At 45.2% G+C, this 19,006-nt stretch overlaps 3 protein-coding genes across 3 annotated transcripts in view; all 3 read right to left on the bottom strand.

Annotated features, from left to right (window-relative positions):
* LOC122158585 (olfactory receptor 1019-like) overlaps nt 1-1,732 on the bottom strand; it is a 5,700-nt gene extending 3,968 nt beyond the window's left edge. Inside the window, exon 1 of the mRNA XM_042815335.1 lies at nt 838-1,732. Coding sequence (XP_042671269.1) covers nt 838-1,732 — 895 coding nt within the window. The remainder of the gene's footprint in view (nt 1-837) is intronic.
* Nucleotides 1,733-12,658: 10,926 nt separating this feature from the next.
* On the bottom strand, nt 12,659-13,597 carry LOC122158582 (olfactory receptor 8D4-like). Its single transcript, XM_042815332.1, is given in 3 exon segments — nt 12,659-12,905; nt 12,907-13,417; nt 13,420-13,597. Coding segments are annotated over 3 exon segments (936 nt in total).
* Nucleotides 13,598-16,185: 2,588 nt separating this feature from the next.
* LOC122158580 (olfactory receptor 1019-like) lies at nt 16,186-18,577 on the bottom strand. The gene is made up of 2 exons (XM_042815330.1): nt 18,558-18,577; nt 16,186-17,182 (listed from the first exon to the last, which is right to left on the bottom strand). Exon 2 carries the CDS (start codon nt 17,179-17,181, stop codon nt 16,186-16,188), a length of 996 nt encoding a protein of 331 aa, XP_042671264.1. The 5' UTR covers nt 17,182; nt 18,558-18,577.
* Nucleotides 18,578-19,006: the final 429 nt, after the last annotated feature.

Raw genomic sequence — 19,006 nt, 5'->3', positions numbered from 1 at the left:
CTTTGACATGTGCCTGCTCAGGGGTTTGCAGGAGCCATCTCCCAAATGCCAACACATCTCTCAGCAGCTGCATGCCAAGCAGGGTGGGATGTCCAGGCTTCTCTCCAGCACTTATGGATAATTTTCATTTTCCTACCAAGAACACATCTGCCCAGGTTAGCCCTAAGGAGGAGAAATGCTGATTCCAACTCATGGAATCATAGAATACCATGGTTGGAAAAGACCTCCAAGGTCTTTGGAGGTCCAGCTGTCCATGGCATGCTGCAAAACTCTGTGGGAACTTGAAAGCTTCTGTGCCGTAGTTTGGCATTTCTCTGGTATAATCATTTGTCTTCTAAACCCCTCAACAGCAATGTCCCACATTCCTCATTTACTGAGCAGGGGCTACAGCTTGATATTACAGCTAATTTGAGCTAGGAGTTGATGAGGGCATCGCTAACAAATGTGTATGTGAACACAAAGGAATATGTTGTTATTAAGCAAGTAAACACGTAGTATGTATGTAATTCTATGCATACATATGTTTGTATGGGTGTCATTTGCCCCATTTAGGACCAGAGACCTCCAAGAAGTCCTTTCTGCTCAAAATGATCCCATCCCTGCTCAAGGCAGGGCTGACATCACAGCCAGGCCAGGTTGCTCATGGCTCATCCAGGCATATTTTGAACATCTCCGTGGTCACAGCCTCCACAGCCCAAAGTGAATCCCTGTAACTGGGTGGCCTGACACCTAGGATACTCAGAGCATTTGTGGTTTTCAGGGTATTCTTCAGCTCCTGTGTCATCCATTCTGCTCAGACCCTAACTGTAATCCTTTCTACTACTCTGCTCAGTGCACCCTTCACCTCCTGGTTCCTCAGGCTGTAGATGAGCGGGTTCAGCATCGGAATCACCACTGTATAAAAGACAGAGACCACCTTGTCCGTGTTGAGGGAATAACTGGAGCTGGGCCGCAAATACATGAATATTGTTGTTCCGTACAACAGGGTGACAGCTGTCAGGTGGGATGCACAGGTGGAGAGGGCTTTTTGCCTGCCTTCAGCTGAACGGATCCTCAGGATGGCACAGGAGATGAAGATGTAGGAGACCAGGATGATGACGACAGTGCTGAGTTCAATGATTCCAGCTAGGGAGAAGAGGATCATCTCGTTGATGTAGGTGCTGGCACAGGAGAGGGCCAGGAGGGGAGGAACATCACAGAAGAAGTGGTTTATGATGTTGGAGCCACAGAAGGGCAGTCTCACAATGAAGGCCATCTGTATAATGGCATTGAGGATGCCCCCGACGTAGGACCCTACCACTAACTGCATGCACTGCCTGCGAGTCATAATGGTTGAGTAGAGCAATGGGTTACAGATGGCAACGTACCGGTCATAAGCCATGACAGCCAGCAGGAAGCACTCAGCGGTCACAAACACAATGTAGAAGAAAGTTTGGCCTGTACAGCCAGTGAAGGAAATAGTCCTCCTCTCTGATAGGAAGTTCACCAGGGTCCTGGGGGTAGTCACAGACGAAAAGCAGATGTCGACCACCGAGAGGCTGCTGAGGAAGAAGTACATGGAAGTGTGGAGCCTGGGGTCAGCTCGGATGAGGACAATTATCCCCACATTGCCCAAAAGGGTGATGACGTAGATGAGCAGAAACACCACAAAGAGGGCCGCCTTCATCTTGGGATGATCACTAAAGCCCTCAAGAATGAACTCTGCTGCCAAGGATCGATTCTCTTCTGCCATTCAGAGCCTCCTCTCTGCCAACAGGGAGAGTACAAAGACATAGGACAATGGAAATTATGCTTTTTATTATGATTTTTTTAAGCTGAAATCAGATAACTTGATGATTCACACTATATGCAGCTGAGGTACCCAGATGAATCATTTCTAGGGAGCTAGGAGAGGCTGGGTTGCACATTAGCTACAAAAAGTTAGCCAGCTGAGCTGGGCTCCACTTTCTTCTCCAAGCCAAGGGGAGAGGAAGCCTCTTCTAAAGTGAAGGCATCTTAGGTTTCCTAAACCCATCCCAGCCTGCAGTGAGGCACTACTGAAGGCATCTCACTTCTCTAACTGTAGAGTCTTAGGGAAGGTCTGTTTCTTTCTCAGGATCTTATTTTGAAACCTCCAAGTTGATGAGATCACGGGATAGAGCAGCAGACAACAGACTCTGTCCTTGACTTCTTGTGATTATGACTCTCTGAGTTTGTTTCCCTTCCTTCCCACCTCAAACAGACTAGAAAGCACACAGAACAGGAAGGTCTGGAATTCAGGAGGAGATTCAGGCTTCAACTGTAGTAGTTTGGAGTAAAGGTAAAAATACAGTAACTTTCCTTCCTTAGTATTAGACAAGACACTGTGGAAGAGTGAGTCTCTGGGAGGGACAAGGGGTTGTATCATGATCCTGAAACTCACTCAAGAAATGAGTTTAGCATTACAGCCTTGGAAGCCTTGCGAAGATGAAGTCAGAGAGATCATGAGAGCAATTTGGATTTAAAGTTGTTAGTTTGAACTAAGGTAGGCATCAAACATTTCCCCAGAATAACTTAGAGAATACAAAATTAAGTGTTAAACATAAAATTATGACTTGATTGCCTCGTGACACTGTGAGCAAATGCATTACCCTGGGTGTTAAGCTCACATGTGTAAAGAGTTTATGTGAATTTAACAAATGATCAATGAGTGAATGCCTGTGTCCCAGCTCATCTCTTCCCATTAACCACTACCACACAGACGGCATTCATCACATCTCACGTTTGCAGGAAGAGGCTGGGGGATGAAACCTGGTTTGCAGATGTAATTGAAGCGTTGAGACAGAGAGCTGTGTGTGTTTATGAATACGAGCCAGCTGTGGTGTAGTGACTGCAGCCAGGTAGAACTGGGGTCCACCATGTCCTGGCACACAGGGTAACAACCAGTGCCTTTCCCAGTGTGCTCAGGCAGCAGCATCTGGCTGAATTGCTCCTCATTTCCAGGTGAGAACAAGGTATGGCTTGCAGATTTGGCAGAAGGGAGGGAAAAAATGTGGGGAAAAACTGGGGGAAAAAATAGAGCCACTGTAAAAATTCACTGCTTTAATTTGCAGCCTATGGAGAAAAGCCTTCACAGAGGAAGCTTTGTGGCACAGCAAAGCATCCTGGTGATGAGGACACTCACAGAACTTCACCCATCTCATTTTCAGAGGGCAAAGCTCATCTCCCTCCAGCAGCTCCCCGCTGCTCACCTTGGCTGAGGAGGAGACCATGGAGCTGTGCTGAGCCAGCCTCATGTATTTCCAGTTGTCCAAATTTAGGCTTCTATTCAAGCTATTCACCTTGGCGAGCAGGGAAAATATAGGTTTCTGTTCCTGATAACATGAAGGTTTAGAATAAATTTACAGGAGTGAAGGTGAGGATCAGTCTTACCCCGCCAGGTGGATGCTGGGATCAGAGCAGTCATTGCAGAATCCTTCCCCGCCAGCTGAATGCATACGCACTGTATTTCAGGCTTAGTGTGTGAGTTAACCTCCTCTTGAGAGTGTTCTCCTCTCTTCTTTTCCCAGACTCCTTCAAGGTACCACAAGTGCCGTGATTTCTGATCCACGTATGCTTTTGAGTTCGAAATACTGATGTGCACCTCAGCAGAAATATTTCACCTTTAACCAACACAGAGGAACGAGCCATTAGCTGCTGTAAGCAGCAGCCTCCCCAAAGGTAGTGTTGCTGCAGTGATTTATACCAAGGGATGGTCCCAGCGGAGCACACCCTTGCCATTCAGCTCACACCTCCCTGTGGATTGAGGCCACTCCTTTGACTGGTTGCAAAGCCTTTTCCATTTGGGATGTACGAACAGGCTCAGGAAACTTGCACAGTAAATTTGGGGTGTCGCAATTTGAAGCCATCCTCCCCGCTCCCAGGTAAAGAAGATCATATCTCCCAAGCTTCCAAGAGCCTCGTGCACATTTCCATTGAGTGGCATTCTTTGACTGCAGCTACTTGCTGCCTTTACACAGATTTCTGCCGGTCCTTGTGGTCACCAAGGGATGTTTGTCCTTGCCTTGGCCACAGTTTGGCTTCCTAAGAGAAGTGAGCCTTGCTTGTGTACTGCTGGTTCCTTAATAAGAATCAGTGAGTCATAACAGCCCGAACTGCTAACAGAGATTTAGTTATGCACACAGCATGATGCAAAATCTTTTGCTAATTCCTAGTCTACAGCAACATTATTGTCACAGATGTCAACAACCCACAACAATGCTTGGCAGCCTCACGAGACAGAACAGGTAGAGGTCCTGGTGAGTGCAAGATATTCTTCACCATCCACTCTGAAAATCAAACAGGAGATGGAAAGGGGCATTCAAAGGGCAAATTACTGCAGGCATCTCTTTTAAAGAGTTCCCAGTTCTTAACATGTCCTTTGCTATACAATTTTTTTTTTCCTTTTAGAAATAAGAGTCCATGCTTTAAAACAGAATGCATGGAGACAGCAACCATATAACTAGGAGTTCATGTCTGAATCCCTGACTTCCATAGGTGTGATTTCATCTGTCAGCTGAGAAAATTATTATGCAAACTGATGAGACAACTGCCTCTGTACTTTTCACAGCCAGCAGGGATGAAGGTTGTGGTTCCATATACGTGTGTGTCCAGGACTATTTCAGACCCCTGTGATTTTTCCAGTCTGACTGCTCCAACCTGAAGAAGCCATTAGCTACAATTCAAAGGAGATCATTACAATTAAATTGGTGGCTTTGTCCCATTGAAAGGACCATGAAGGCTTGTAAAGCTCATTGCATTCCTAGCTACAGTAGACGTTCCTGGGCATTTTCTCAGCACATCAGCCTCATACCGAGTGTGTCAGGGAACACCTGCCCTGACTTCTCCAGTTGTTTTCAGCTGCTGTGAAAGCTTTTTTCAGCACCTGAATTTCATAGGTTCCATGTCAAGTCTGGAATAGAACTTATTTGACATCTAATTGACCATGCTAATAAGCAATATCCAAGCAGTTAGAGGTCGAATATGAGGTCAAAATAAAGGTCAAAAAGCAAGTTTTCCCTCTGACATCATTCTGGACTTCACCACTGTTTTCATCTATCTTCAGTTTTCACCAGATTAAGGAAAGGAAAGCCTGTATTCATTAACATTTATTCTGACAATGATCCTACCCCATGCTAAAGATTTCCTCTGTACAAGTATGTTTGTCCCAGTGTACCTCTTCACACTTGGCAAGGATGTTTTCATATAGTGGCAAGTTTTGCTGCTGTCACTTAGTGCTGTTTTCTTTTGACATTGCCCCTAACCTGATCTCTATAATTCATAGTCATCGACTTAAAAAACCATTTTTCCACCATCCAGCTTGCTGTATAAATCAAAACTTCAGAGAAGCAAATTTATTCTTAATCTTTATTCTTTATTTCCTTTTCTTTCTTGATTCCACATGGTGTTGGATGTCCACACATGGATGTCCCTCCCAGAGGCTATTTCTTGTCTTCACTGTTTATTACTTTCCAGCTTAGACAGTTGGGATGAGCTGCCAACAGCCCCACTGTGCAGACCATCCTGGGTCAATCTCTATTGCTTTTTCAATGCTTCCCTTAGTGATTTTGAGAGAGACAGAGATGAGGAGCTGTTAATTCCTTAGCCCTTGGGATGGGCTGCCTTCTGGGAGCACGTGCGTACCAAGCTCAGCAAGTGATGTTATTGAGAAACAGCCTCTCTCAGAGGCAGCATCTCAACACCTCGTAATCATGGGAACACTCCAGCTGGAAAGATTCACCAAAGTTCTCCAACTCAGCCGTAGGGAACCAGCACTGGTGTACGTGTAAAACTCTGTATTTGTGCGCAGTTTGTGCGATGAACCATTATAGCTATCGACCCAACTGGAGCATCCACACTGCAAATGAATCTAACGTGGGCTATGAAGATCGACACCTTTGTTAATTTGGAAAAGCAGGGCTGCTACTTTCCTCTTTACACCTTTCTGTCTGTGTTATTACTTCAGTTTATGTATTAACACTACATCAATTTGAACTTGCCTAGGCATGACTATCTGTCATGACATTTAGAGTACTTACCCTGAAACTTTATATGGAAATGTTACTACCATATTGAAGCTTTGGAAAATATGCTTGTGGTGGCAAAGAAGAAAACAATTCAGCCTTGAAAATCATAGGGAACATTCAACCAAATTCAGAAATAAGATGTTGCCAACGTCCTGAAGACAACGGTTATAGCATCAAATGAGTAATTGGAGGACATACTATGGGACAAAGTTCTTCAAAGGAGGAATGCATTCCTAGGCTGAGCACCGTGGCAAAACAAAATCCTTCCTGCATTTAGGCAACGGGTTTTCATGCTCATGTTGTTTTACATCTTCTTTATGGGCTCCTTCAGCTGCACCAAAGTAGGTTTTCTTCACAGTAAGAGGAAGCAGTGACTTACACAGATTCTTTCAGTTTGGCAATGATAGTAAGATGAACCTATTTATGCAAGTATTAAACAAAGTACTGCCTTCTTTCCTTATAAAGAAAAGCAACATTTCCAGTTGTCAGCAGAATAGGACTGTAAGTAACAAAGCAGCCTTTGGAAGCAGCACATTTTAAAATTTATTCAGTTTTTGAGAAAGTGTCTTATTTTAATGGTGGTGTATTTAAGATGCCTTGATGTACTGGAGCTCCTAAAGATGCGCATCATGAATCCACCAACATGAATCTGCCCACTGTAAGTAACATATAATAATTTGATAAATGCAATTTTAAGACCAGAATAATAATTAAAAGCCAAAGGAGAATGGCTGAATACCATTATAGTCAGTAATCTGTGACTTTTCCTTGCTCTAGGTCTATTTGCACAGCTATGAGGCTGCTCTGAGCCATCCTATAAAACAAATCACACAATCAGCTGAACACTATCAAGTAAAAGCTCTAAAAGTACGTGATGATGACTTGAGGCTTCCTCTTTAAAGCTGAATCATATTTTCCATGTTGAGATTTGCTAACTTAGAACTTTCCTGGAATCCTTTGCAGTAACTATCATACCATCCACAGACATTTGTTCCATCATGTGAGAGTTCCTTTCCAACTCATCGGTGATCTGTGGGAATTCACAATTTCTTTCCAAATGAGAGGGAATAAAGACCTGATTATTTGCTTAAAAATGCAAGTGCTAGCAAAATAAAATCCAGAATTTTAAGTATTGAACCACAAAAATAAGAACTGACATCTGTATTTGTTCAACTCTCCTTGTCCATTTTTAAACACCTCAGAAGAAACACATATATATATATATATGTATATATACACAGCTAGGGTTTAGAAAATACAACACAATATGGGGGGGGGGGGGGGGAGGAAGCAATAGTTGAATAGATGATTGATTGATTTGAAATATGGTCCAAAATTCATTTAAAAAAAAAAAAATCATGTTTCAGTTAAGATATTATTTATATTATCAGAGCTCTGCAGAACAGGCCGTGGAAAGGCTGATTTAATATTCTTTAAACAAAACACCAATTGTTTGGATGAATATTTCCAATTATCAAACATATGTCAGACTCATGTTTCCTGTAGCATCTTTCTAAGCATTTCTAGGGGAAGGGCAAACAGGTCTAATTGTTTTAATAAGACATTGTTGAACAAAAGAACATACTTTTTTCAAATGCCATAGCAGTACTTTGAATGACATGCAGATGCGTGGAGAGAGACTCCTGTCTGTAATGCTGTGTGGTTTGTTTGCACTGATGGTGAAATGCTTAATGCACTCAGCGTATTTCATTGGAATATTTGATTTTGACAAAACACTTTGATTTGATCACTTTTTTTCCCCTCTGAATAGAAAGCTCTGTAATCAATCATTGTTTATTGAGGGAGCCATTCAGATGGGATAAGCACGTAGTGTATGTAGGAGAGGATCTGTTTTTTTCGTGTTGTTTTTACAGTTCTCTTCTTTGTGAAGGTCCAGCTTAGGGAAGGAAATGTTCATGATCTTAAAGTATACAGCCCGTAATTTCATCCTCCTGGGATGAAAGCCTGGGCATGCAGCTCCCTCTCTTTGAGGTGTTTCTGCTGATATATCTGCTAATGCTCCTGGGAAGATTGGTTTGGGTTGGGACCAACCAGAGCTTGCACACTCCCCTGTTCTTCTTCCTCAGTGACCCTTGTGGACCTTAGTCAGTTCACAACCATCACACCCGACGTGCTGGGCCCTTGGCCTCAGGGAAAAAAGGCATTTCCTCTGACTGAGCAGTGTAATTTTAGAGCTTAATGTTCTGTGGGACTGCTGAGTGCTGCCTTATGACTGGCATATGAGCACTACACTGCTATCTGTAGCCCACTGTACAGGGGGGTCCTGCTGCCAAAGGAGGCCTGTGTCCAGCTGATCCCAATGGCCTACGTGCTCTTTACATAGTGATATACATCAGTTGCACATTTTGGAGATTTTTGGGAAGTCCAACATAACTAACCATTTCTTCTGTGACCTCAACCTCTTGCTAAAGCTTTTGGACTCTCATAAGCTCATCAGGGAGAGGGTTATCTTTACTTTCGTTAGCATAAACAGGATTAGCCCTAGTGGAATCATGGTGGTCTCATGCCTGTATGTCCTCTCCCAGTGTTCTGAGGATACACTCTGCACAGAGCATGTTCAGAGCCTTTAACCCATGTGCCTCCCACTGCCAGTCTTCTCCTTGTTCTACACCTCAGGATTCTTCATGCATCTGCTGCCCAGCTCCAGCCACAGGAGCCTGAACAAGGTGGCCCCTGTGTTTTACACCGGGATGGTGTGTGATCCCTCTGCTGAACCCCCTCATCTACTGCCTGAGGATCACAGAGGTGAAGGAGGCTTTCAGGAGATGTGCAGAGATTTCCCCATCTTTGTCTTCATTCTGATGGGGAGGAAGGGTCTGAAACTTCAATGAGCAAGTTGTTCTTTGATCACACAGAGAAAGAGCTTAGAATAAAGTTTAAATTTGATTTTGCCTTTCCAAAAGGTTATTGTTTTCTTTCCCAATCTCACAGTAATGCAGTGATGGGGGGAAAGAAGACTGCGGGTTACACAGTTATGCATTCTTTTCTTTCAGTATTTGTAAGGTATAACAGGGTGGTAAGACTTCAAGGCTTTAAGATTTGAAATACTGCACTTTAATTCTAAACAGACTAATCCAGTTGAGAACTGCAGGAACTCAGGAGACAGTGAAACCTGCTAGAGTCACCTCTGCTTAGGACAGCATCTCAGAATGAAAGGAAACTTTGAAACGTATGCAACTTTGAATTTGGAAACACATTACATAAGATAGATGTAAAACAAATATGCATCCTCAGTGTCTTTACATCTGTGAGATTTGGGTGTCTGTGACAATGAATATTTATTTTTAATTAGGACTTTGTGATTCCAGCAATTTCTGAGAATCAGTCAAGCTAGGTTTTGTCAAGCAGACTCAGCACACTAATTGTGCCCCTTCCCTCCCATTTGTTTGCTTGCATACAGTAATGGCACAACACTCCAATGAGTTCTACAGAACTCCTAAAGGGAGAATGAGTCAACTCAGTATTTGTGGCAAAAAAAAACCCTATTCATTACCCCTATAGGGTAGGGAATGGAGGTACTGACAACAAAGGAGATCATAGAGTAAGGCTAGGAAAGAAATTTTCTCCAAAAGAGTGCTCACAGGTTGCCCAGGAAAGTGGTGGAGTCACTGACCCTGCAGTGCTCAAGAAATATGGAAATGTGACACTGAGGGACATGATTAGCTGGCATGGTGGTATGGACTGATGGCTGCACTAGATGACCTTAGAAGTCTTTTCCAACTTTTACTGATTCTATGATTCTATGATTTAAGCTGAGGGATGCTGGTGAACAGGGCTGCAGGGAAGCATAGGGCTAATGTCTTTCTGAAAAAGCCAGGAGGAAATAAAAAAGCCAAGTGCAATAAAATATGGAAAGTAAGTTAGGCTGTCCACAATCTCTGCTGACAAGTACAAGCTTGAGTAGAAGTAGAGCAAGACTCCCCAGAAGATTTCAGGATATAGGCCATTCTCAGTCACTCTGGTCAAAATCTTGATCTTTCCAGGCCACCCAGAGCAGGGGGCATCCAGGTCCATGTCCTGGTGGCCTTTGTAGATCTCCATGGAACAGACCCACGACCTCTCTGGGCAGCAAGTTCTATGCAAATGTTTCCAAGCCAAATATTGGAAGTCAAAAGAATAAGATGAGGAAAGAAAAAATCTTGGCAACAGGTGAATTCGTGGAGACCTCTGTCATTGTACAAGCTGGGCTAGATACCGTGCTGGAGCCACTTCCACCTGGCAAACTCCTTCACAGAATTCTTCATGTCCCTGTTCCTGAAGCTGTAGATCAATGGATTTAGCTCAGGCACTACAATGGAGTAAAACACGGCAAAGAACTTGTCATTGTGCTATACATTGTAAAAAAGTTCAGAGCAAGGATAGAATCATGGAATCATAGAATCCTTAGAGTTAGAAGGAACCTTGAAAGGTCAACTAGTCCAACTCCCCTGCGAAGAATGGGACATCCACAGCTTGATCAGGTTGCCCAGAGCCGGGCCTAGCCTATCCTTGGAAGTCTCCATGGACACGGCATCCACCACATCTCTGGGCAACCTGTTCCTGTGCCTCACCACTCTCACCATAAGACTTTTTCCTTATAGCTAACTAATTCTACCCTCTTTAAGCTTGAAACCGTTTCCCCTTGTTCTATCATACCAGACCCTGCTAAAGAGTTGGTCCTCTTCTTTCTTGTATCTCCCCTTTAGATTTGAAAGGCCACTATCAGGTCACCTTGGAGCTTTCTCTTCTCCAGCCTGAACAGCCCCTTGGTGCAAACTTCTGCTACGCAGCTGATCTGCATGAAGTCTTTGCTAAAATGCCTTGATCCGAGCTTACACTTTGCTTTGACGAACCTCATGAGGTTCACAAGGCCCAGCTTTAGATTTATCAAGGTCTTGCTGGATGACATCCCTTCCTTTTGCCATATCAACTGCACCACTCAGCTTTGTGTTATCCACAAACTTGCTGGGAGTGCACTCAATTTCATAATCTATGTAATTGATCAAGATGTGAAAGATTGGCAGGTCCAAGAAAGACCTCTGGGGGACGCTGCTCATTACCAGGCTCCACCTGGACATACAGCCATTTACCCACTGGCTGCAGCCTTTCAAGCAATTCATTATCCACTGAATAGTTCACCCTGTAAATCCATATCTCTCCAATTTAGAGATAAAGATGTGGTGAGGAAACTACGTCAAAGGCCTTGACTTCCCAACTTTCAGGCTGTGCTGATCATTCGACCTATGCTTTCCTGAGCAGAACCAACTCCAGTTTTCAACATACTGAAGAGGGTTTGGAAATAAGTACTTTGTTTAGGTGTTTTATTTTGTTCCATGGATCAAAAAGAGACAGGAACAAGTTGTCTGATTGGTGGGATCCAACCAAAGCGTGTTAGCTTGATTACAGACAGCTCTTCCAGCAGGCCTGGGCTCCAGGCTCCTGTCATCCAGCTGGTCCAGGCTGTTTCCATCACAAGCAATGACGCTCCCTTCTCAGAGCAGAAAGTGTTCTTTGGAGACCAACCACCCCTCAAGGAGTCACGGCTTAACAAGCCCTTCTGGGCCTTACCAAGAAAGTGTCCTCATCCTGAGAGCTTCTCAGAGCCTTGGAGTCAACTGAACTACTCTTTGCTAACAAGCCCCGAGAGACTCATTAGTGGGGACTAACAAGAAACTTTCTTCCTTGGTAACAGCAAGGAGCTCCTCTGCAGCCACTTTCTTTGTCAGAGTTGGCCCAAAGACAAAGAGGGTCCCTGTACTGCTACGTGCAGTGCTCAGGGCATCACTTGGCATGGCTGACAGGAGCGGGATGCTAGTTCAGGTTCTTCTGATTAAAGCACCGACACCGCACCCCTCTGCTTGAATCTCAAACTCCAGGCCAAGGGTTTGGCAGGACCCTCCCACTCTGCTCTGGCTCTGCTTGGGCCACTTTTTGTTGTCCTACTCAACGTTTCATCCCATTCAAGACACTTTTCTGCCCTACTGCTTGAGTCAGCTGAATTGGAACTTCCAAAGCTTGTTGGTCACATGGCACGTATCGTATGACTTCTTCTAGAGGAAAAAGCACACGATTCTACAACAGTGAGGTAAAGCAGTTTGTATTCATACAGCAAAAATGAGCTCCAAGTACTTGGGTGGGAAGAAGACACACAGGTTACAGTGCAGGTGAAATTAATTCTTGCAGCAAAGTGTTGTTACAAAGCCTAGCGTTTATTTCCCTGGCAAGGCTGACAGAAGGGAAGAAATGGGGGTTTGGAGAATGTTTTTGGAATGGCATTGCCTAACTCATCAACAGAATCCAAGTTCTTACTGCAACCCAAGGCAGAAGGTGAACTGTGTGTGCCTCATTCCCATCACTCAGAATCAGGAGGGCTTCAGTTCCTGAAACTACACATATCAAACTATAAATACACAGAAAAGTAGCTGCAGCAGTGATGATTGAGTCAGGTCAGGAAAAGGCCTGATCTAAGAGCAGCCCATGACCAAGCACTGAGGAACACAGTCAAAATTTTCCATTCTTTTCTCCCATCACTCATTCACAAGTCACTGGAGACTGTTCTTTCTTTTCATGATGCAGCACAGCAGAAATGCAGGGTTTAAACATTTCTGAGAAGACCTCTCCATTCCCCCAACCACTCAGGACACCTGTTTGTCAGGGACACGCTTCCTCTCCAACACTTTCCCTAGAGCATCCTTTACCTCCTGGTTCCTCAGGCTGTAGATGAAGGGGTTCAGCATGAGGGTCACCATGGTGTAGAACACAGAGGCCAACTTATCCAGGTCCTGTGAGTGCCTGGAACTGGGCCGTGAGTACATGGAAGCAGCAGACACATAGAAGAGGGTGACAGCGGCCAGGTGGGATGCACACGTGGAGAAATCTTTGCATCCTGAGGACAGTGAGCAGGATGTAGGTGTAGGAGACAAGGATGGTCACACTGGTGACGAGCATGTTGAAGCCAACTGCAAGAAACATCACCATTTCATTGATGGTGGGGTCTGCACACGAGATGGCGTAGAGCAGGGGACCAACACAGTAGAAGTGATTGATGAGGTTGGAACCACAGAAGGACAGCTGCAGTGCAAACCCTGTGTGAATGGTGGCATTCACAACGCCAACAAGGTACGAGCCAGCAACCAGCAGGGCACAAACTCTGCTGGACATGGAGAAGACATAGAGCAGAGGGCTGCAGATGGCCACGTAGCGGTCATACGCCATCGCAGCCAAAAGGTAGCACTCCGTGGTGGCAAAGACAGCGTAGAAATAAAACTGTGCCAAGCATGCAGAGTGGGAAATGACTTTCTGTGATGCTGGGAGGTCTGAGAGCACTCGGGGAGTGACTGAGGAGGAATAGCAGATATCAAGGAAGGACAAGCAGCTCAGGAAGAAGTACATGAAGTGTACTTCTTGTGAAGCTGGGAGTCCAGCCTGATCAGTGTGATCATGCCCGCATTGCCTAGCAGAGTGACCACATAGATCAGCAGGAAGACCATAAAGAGGACAGCCTGGACGCCCCTGTCCTCAGAGAATCCCAAGAGCACAAATTCAGTGACGAGGCTGTGATTTCCCTTGGCCATCATCACAACACAGTTGCAGCTGGAAAGCAGAGATGTGGAGAAACATGAAACCAGCATGTTTCCTTTTTGCCCCGCAGTCCAAGATAAAAAGAATTGTCTTTTTATTGGGGAACATAAAGCATGCAGGCTGCAAACAAAGGAAAACAAACTAAATGTCTCAAAACACAAATAAGCGATGTGAATGGTGCCCTATGTTTGATTTATTCTGATCAGATTTTGGTTTGGTAATGTCACTTTGCAAACTGGAATTTGTGTTCTCCTTGTTAAAGTTTGTCACTCTTTGGATCCAAAGAGATAACCAAAACAGTTAAATCTTTTTTTTTTTTTTTTAAAAAAAAAAAAGAAGAGATGTCTCATGAGAGAAAAAGCACCAGTGAGACAAAGAGACGTTTTTAGAGGCTTTCACTTAGGAATGTCAGAGGAAAACTCTCCTTTCTTCCCTTCCTTCCCATGGAGAAGGTGGGAACAACTCCAAAGCGCTTTGAAATGGGAGGTGTAGTGTAAAAATTAACACCATCTCCCCCTTTCTGTCTGGGGTCGATAGCATTCCTGTGAAAACACTGAATTGAAAAAGGCAAGGGAAAGGGTTATAAAGATCAGTACCACTGGAAGCCCCAGCAATGAAAGGTGAATGCACAGAGCAAGCTACTTAGAATGCAGTTTAAAAAAATTATCACAGTACCAAGCCTATGTCTTCCCAAAAGAGAAGTTATTTAGATGGTGGAAAGAATTGCTCACTGAGGAATCCATTTCACACCATGTCAAACTCTACCCTAGGAAAGGAGTGTTCTGCACTTGGAAAATTCAGCGCATAAGCCCTTGTCTGACTGATACAGAGTCTCTTCAGTCTGGATTTAGAGAAACTGGGCTTCATAGACCTTTGTATTCCTTTCCAGGATTTGAAACTGCACTTCCCATCAGTTTTCCTCACGTGCAGCAGAACCATGGGCCATGTGGCCAAGAGTGCTGCAGAAGCTTGCTGCCCTGGTGCCTGCCAAGTGAAGCTCTGACCATCTGATGCCTGCTGCTGTCTCTGTAACATCTCTGGCAAGCACAGCTTTGGACAGTCAATGCCTCGGCTTCTCCAAGCCTCCTTCCTTTTGCTCACTGTGCAATTACAACAAAGACAGACATTGTAATTAGCTGAGACCGGGGGCTTTTCTTTAGGGCTAGCAGCTTCCTTCAGGTTAAAAAAGCTGCTTCTGGATCCCTGGGCTGTGTTCAAGAGACCCTGACCTTGGGCGAGTGATTGCCATGCAAAGCGGCTCAGCTCCTGCCAAAATCCTCCCTCCCTGACAGCTCAGCTCTCCGTGGGGCCCTCTGGCTGACACTGGGCGATGCTCCCCAACTCACCTGTTGGCTCAGGACCCTTCCCAGTTTATGGAGGCACAAAGCTGAGACTTGCTCTCACCTACACCTATAGGCGAGGTGAGAAATAAGCCTGTGTCTCCCCTTGTTAGTGTGAAGGGCAAGAACAATTCGTGAGCCATAAAGGGCATCAACTCCAGACCGAGAGAAGCTGTTGTTTATATGATGCTTTCCTTCAAAAGTGGGGCCGATTCCTCCCCCTGGTTTGATCATGAAAGAGATTTCTCTGGGGAGCAAATAACTTTGGAGACAGCTCCTTTAGGAGGAGACTTGCACTAAGAAGTAAACATGATCTAATTCAGCACGTTAACTGAAAGCGTGAGTGTTCTTCCTCCTTCTTTCCAGGTGTGATTTGTGTCACAAACACATGGGGAAAATAAACAAATGATGCATGCGTTTGTGAAGGACACCCGAACATCAGCACGGGGAGCCACAGCTGTCCTTGATGCCCTTCCGAACTGCACCTGGGGGTGATGGCTCCGGACAAACCCCACATTTGCCACAGCTCCACATCTGCCCTTCGCCCCTGGCTGCCAAGCAGCAAGTGGAGAACGCTGTAAATTTTTCCCAGAAAAGAAATTTTCTCCATGGTAAGGACGTTTGACACAGGTCAGATGAATCACAGCCACCACATGCATGATTGTCTCCATAAGGAGAACTAGTGGTGACTAACCCAGATAAGAAAGCCTACAATTAGAATCGGTGACTTCTGCTCTGAGATGACTCAAGCCCCATTTCATGATCCTGCAAGCAGAAGTTATTATTTAGCTGCAGCTGGGATGGAAAAGATACTCTGGGCTGTTGTTGGACAAGACAGGCAAAACAACACATCAGGTTTATTGAAGGAAAGCATAGCCTTAGTCAACAACTTAGAACATTTTCAATCAAACTGTGAAAATCACCATTTTACCCTCAGATATATTTTTAATTAATATAGAGGATCTATCATGATTGTGTTGGTACTTCTTATAAGTTCATCTCCATGTGCAGGTGTGTGTGGTACTCATAATATCTCTTCCTTCCAAAGATTCACCAACAATGGAAGAGTTTCAACTACTGCTATTCTTCCTTTCCTTCATCCTACCAGAAGCCAAAATTACAAGTCATTCATTCTTCAGTGGACTCAGCCCTTGGAAAAGCATCATCCACACAATGTCCAGCCCAAGGTAAAATATTTTCTTCTCAAGGGACGTGCAAGAACGTGCAATGCCCCTGCTACATCAGGTGTCCAACGATCTGCTGTGATGTGCAGCACCTGTTAGAATTTGGTTGAAGGGAGACTGACAATGGCTGCAGGAGGGGACCTTCCTCACGGCTCTGCTCAGAGCATTCCTCACCTCCGTGTTCCTCAGGCTGTAGATGAAGGGGTTGAGCATGGGGGTCACCACCGTGTAGAAGACAGAGGCTGTTTTCCTTTCCTCTTCCGCGTGACTGGAAAGGGGGTGGAGGTACAAGAAAGCTGCAGAGCCACAGAAGAGGGTGACAGCAGTGAGATGTGAGATACAGGTGAAGAAGGCTTTGTGCCGGCCCTCCACAGAGTGGATGCTGCAGACGGTGAGCAGGAGGAATGTGTAGGAAAGGAGGATGGCCAAGGCCAAGGAGGCAATGATGAAGCCGGCACATGAGAGCATCAAGACCTGGTTGAGCCAGGTGTCAGAGCACGAGAGCTGCAGGAGTGGTGGGATTTCACAGTAGAAATGTTTCAGCACATTCGGGCCACAGAAGGACAGTTGGAGGAGAGCTGTGGTGTGCACCAAGGCGTTCAGGCTGCCGGCCACGTAGGAGCCAACCACCAGCTGCATACAGACACTGCGGGACACAACAGCCAAGTAGTGCAGAGGCCATCGGATGGCCACACAGCGGTCATATGCCATGATGGCCAGAAAGAAGGCTTCCGTGGTGATGAATACTAAATAGAAGAAGAGCTGCGTGAGGCAGCTGTGAAAAGAAATGACTTTCTGCTCAGTGAGGAGTCCCAGCAGCAGCCTTGGAGTTATGGATGTGGAATAGCAGACGTCCAGGAAGGAAAGGTGGCTGAGGAAGAAGTACATGGGTGCGTGAAGATGAGGGTTAATCCTGATGAGGACGATCATTCCGAGATTCCCCACCAGAGTGGTGATGTAGATGAGGAAGAAAACCACAAAGAGCAGCTCCTGCATGGTGGTGAAGCCCAAGAGGACAAACTCTGTCACACCAGAGTGGTTTCCCCCTGCCATGCTCCTGGTGCCAGTTCTTACTGGGAGAAAAAATTACAGCTCCTCTCCATGGGGAGAAGTCAACACCATAGTACTGCTACTTGTTTGCCACTTTCTTCATTGCAGCACTCAACAGATAAGACGCCACACCAAAATGGTTTTCTGACTCTCTAGTGACGCAATTGGATCCATTAAGGTGAGGCCAGTGTCCTTCATTGCCATTCCACGGACTTACAATTTCAAAAGCAAACTTCCCCTTCTAATCTGAATTATTAATCACTTTCTTAAGGATGGCTATCTGTGATAAGGTGTGTCTCTCAAAATCTCAGTGAATAGACATAAATCACTGTCTTTCCCCGATCCCAGTATCAGATTCCTCAACGCACTATGTAGTCAGCAGGGAAAGAGATCCCCTATTGAATATATACACACACATATTCATAAAATGATCCACAGCTTTTCACAAAGGATGGAGAATCCTTCCTTTCACTGGCTTGGCTGTTTGCATTCTTGCATGTCCTCTATTTCCAACCGAAATGAATCCATGATTCTATGGGTTCCTGTGCCTTCTCATCCACGCCCTTCAAAGCTCACATCTGGGTTTCCCTGCTCTGCATGAGGAATCAGAGTTTGCTGTGATCTAAATTCAGTCTCTGCTCTGCTCCTTCTGAGCTCAGCCGGATGGCAGTCACCTAAGGTTAAACCAGCACCAGGCTTAGAGATGTTGTTTAATGTCCATTGTCATCTTCCTTCTGTTTTTTCAAATGTGTTACACTCTTTTTATTGATCTACTTTGCTTCAGTGCGGCAGAGCTTCTGCACTTCTCCTTCCTATTGCCATGAATCCAGGCATAGGCAAAAACTCATCGGCTGGGTGCTGACAGAGAACCCTGGAAGGGATATCCACAGCTTTCCTGCAGCTTTCCTGCTGCTGGCAAAGACACTCAGCCTCACATCATCCAGCACACATCTGCCCCAAACGCTCTCAGAAAATCACCCTTTCTGGTCCATTGCATTCTGCCTCCTCAGAAACACAAAACTCCCTGCTCCTCGGGCTGAAGCTGTAAGGGCTCCATCGCTCTGTCTGCCACCAGAAGGGAAGCCTGATGCATCCCCCGTGTGGCAGGCAGATTTCAGTTTTATCCCACACCCACAGCACAAATTACCAAAGGTGCGCTGGGGCACCTCAAAAGCAGTCAGCTTTCCCCAGAGACCCTGCTTAGTAGAATTTTCCATTTCTTCTTTAATACGTTCTTTCACCATTGCTTTCCAGAGGAAGAGCCCCTGAGCTGCTCTTTCCAGCATGCTCCTATGGTTACAGCACTTACAACTTTGCAGGCTCATCCAAGGGCAGATGCACCACCGCTATGCCGCACGGTGGGCTCTCCTATTTCACACAGCACAATGCAAAGGTTGTTGAGCAGCGGGCATGGACTCAAGTAGCTCTGGTGTGACTATGTGAAACCAGGTGCATTAAGTCTAGACAGCAAATAAGGTATTCACTTATTATTTATGCATGCCCAGGCACTGTCTGTAACTTTACTGCAGATACCTTATTTCTGCACTTCTGATAAAAATAAACAAAGAAAATAATTTTCACAGAAAAGAAGAAAGCCACACGTGTCATACACTGGAGACTATCTTCAAACACTCAACTCCACTCTCTACTTTAGTCCATTCCATTCCTCTCCATTGCATTCCATTGCATTCCATTCCATTCCATTCCATTCCATTCCATTCCATTCCACTCCACTCCACTCCACTCCATTCTTCTCAGGTCCACTGTGCTGCATTCCATTCCATTCCATTCCATTCCATTCCATTCCATTCCATTCCATTCCATTCCA

Source organism: Centrocercus urophasianus, unplaced genomic scaffold (genome assembly GCF_019232065.1).
Source record: "Centrocercus urophasianus isolate 14NV4802_14NV808 unplaced genomic scaffold, USGS_Curo_1.0 seq_1491, whole genome shotgun sequence".
In the NCBI taxonomy this organism is placed as follows: Eukaryota; Metazoa; Chordata; class Aves; order Galliformes; family Phasianidae; genus Centrocercus; species Centrocercus urophasianus.
The sequence above is the reverse complement of the archived record's forward strand: the minus strand, read 5'-3'. Positions and strand labels throughout refer to the sequence as shown.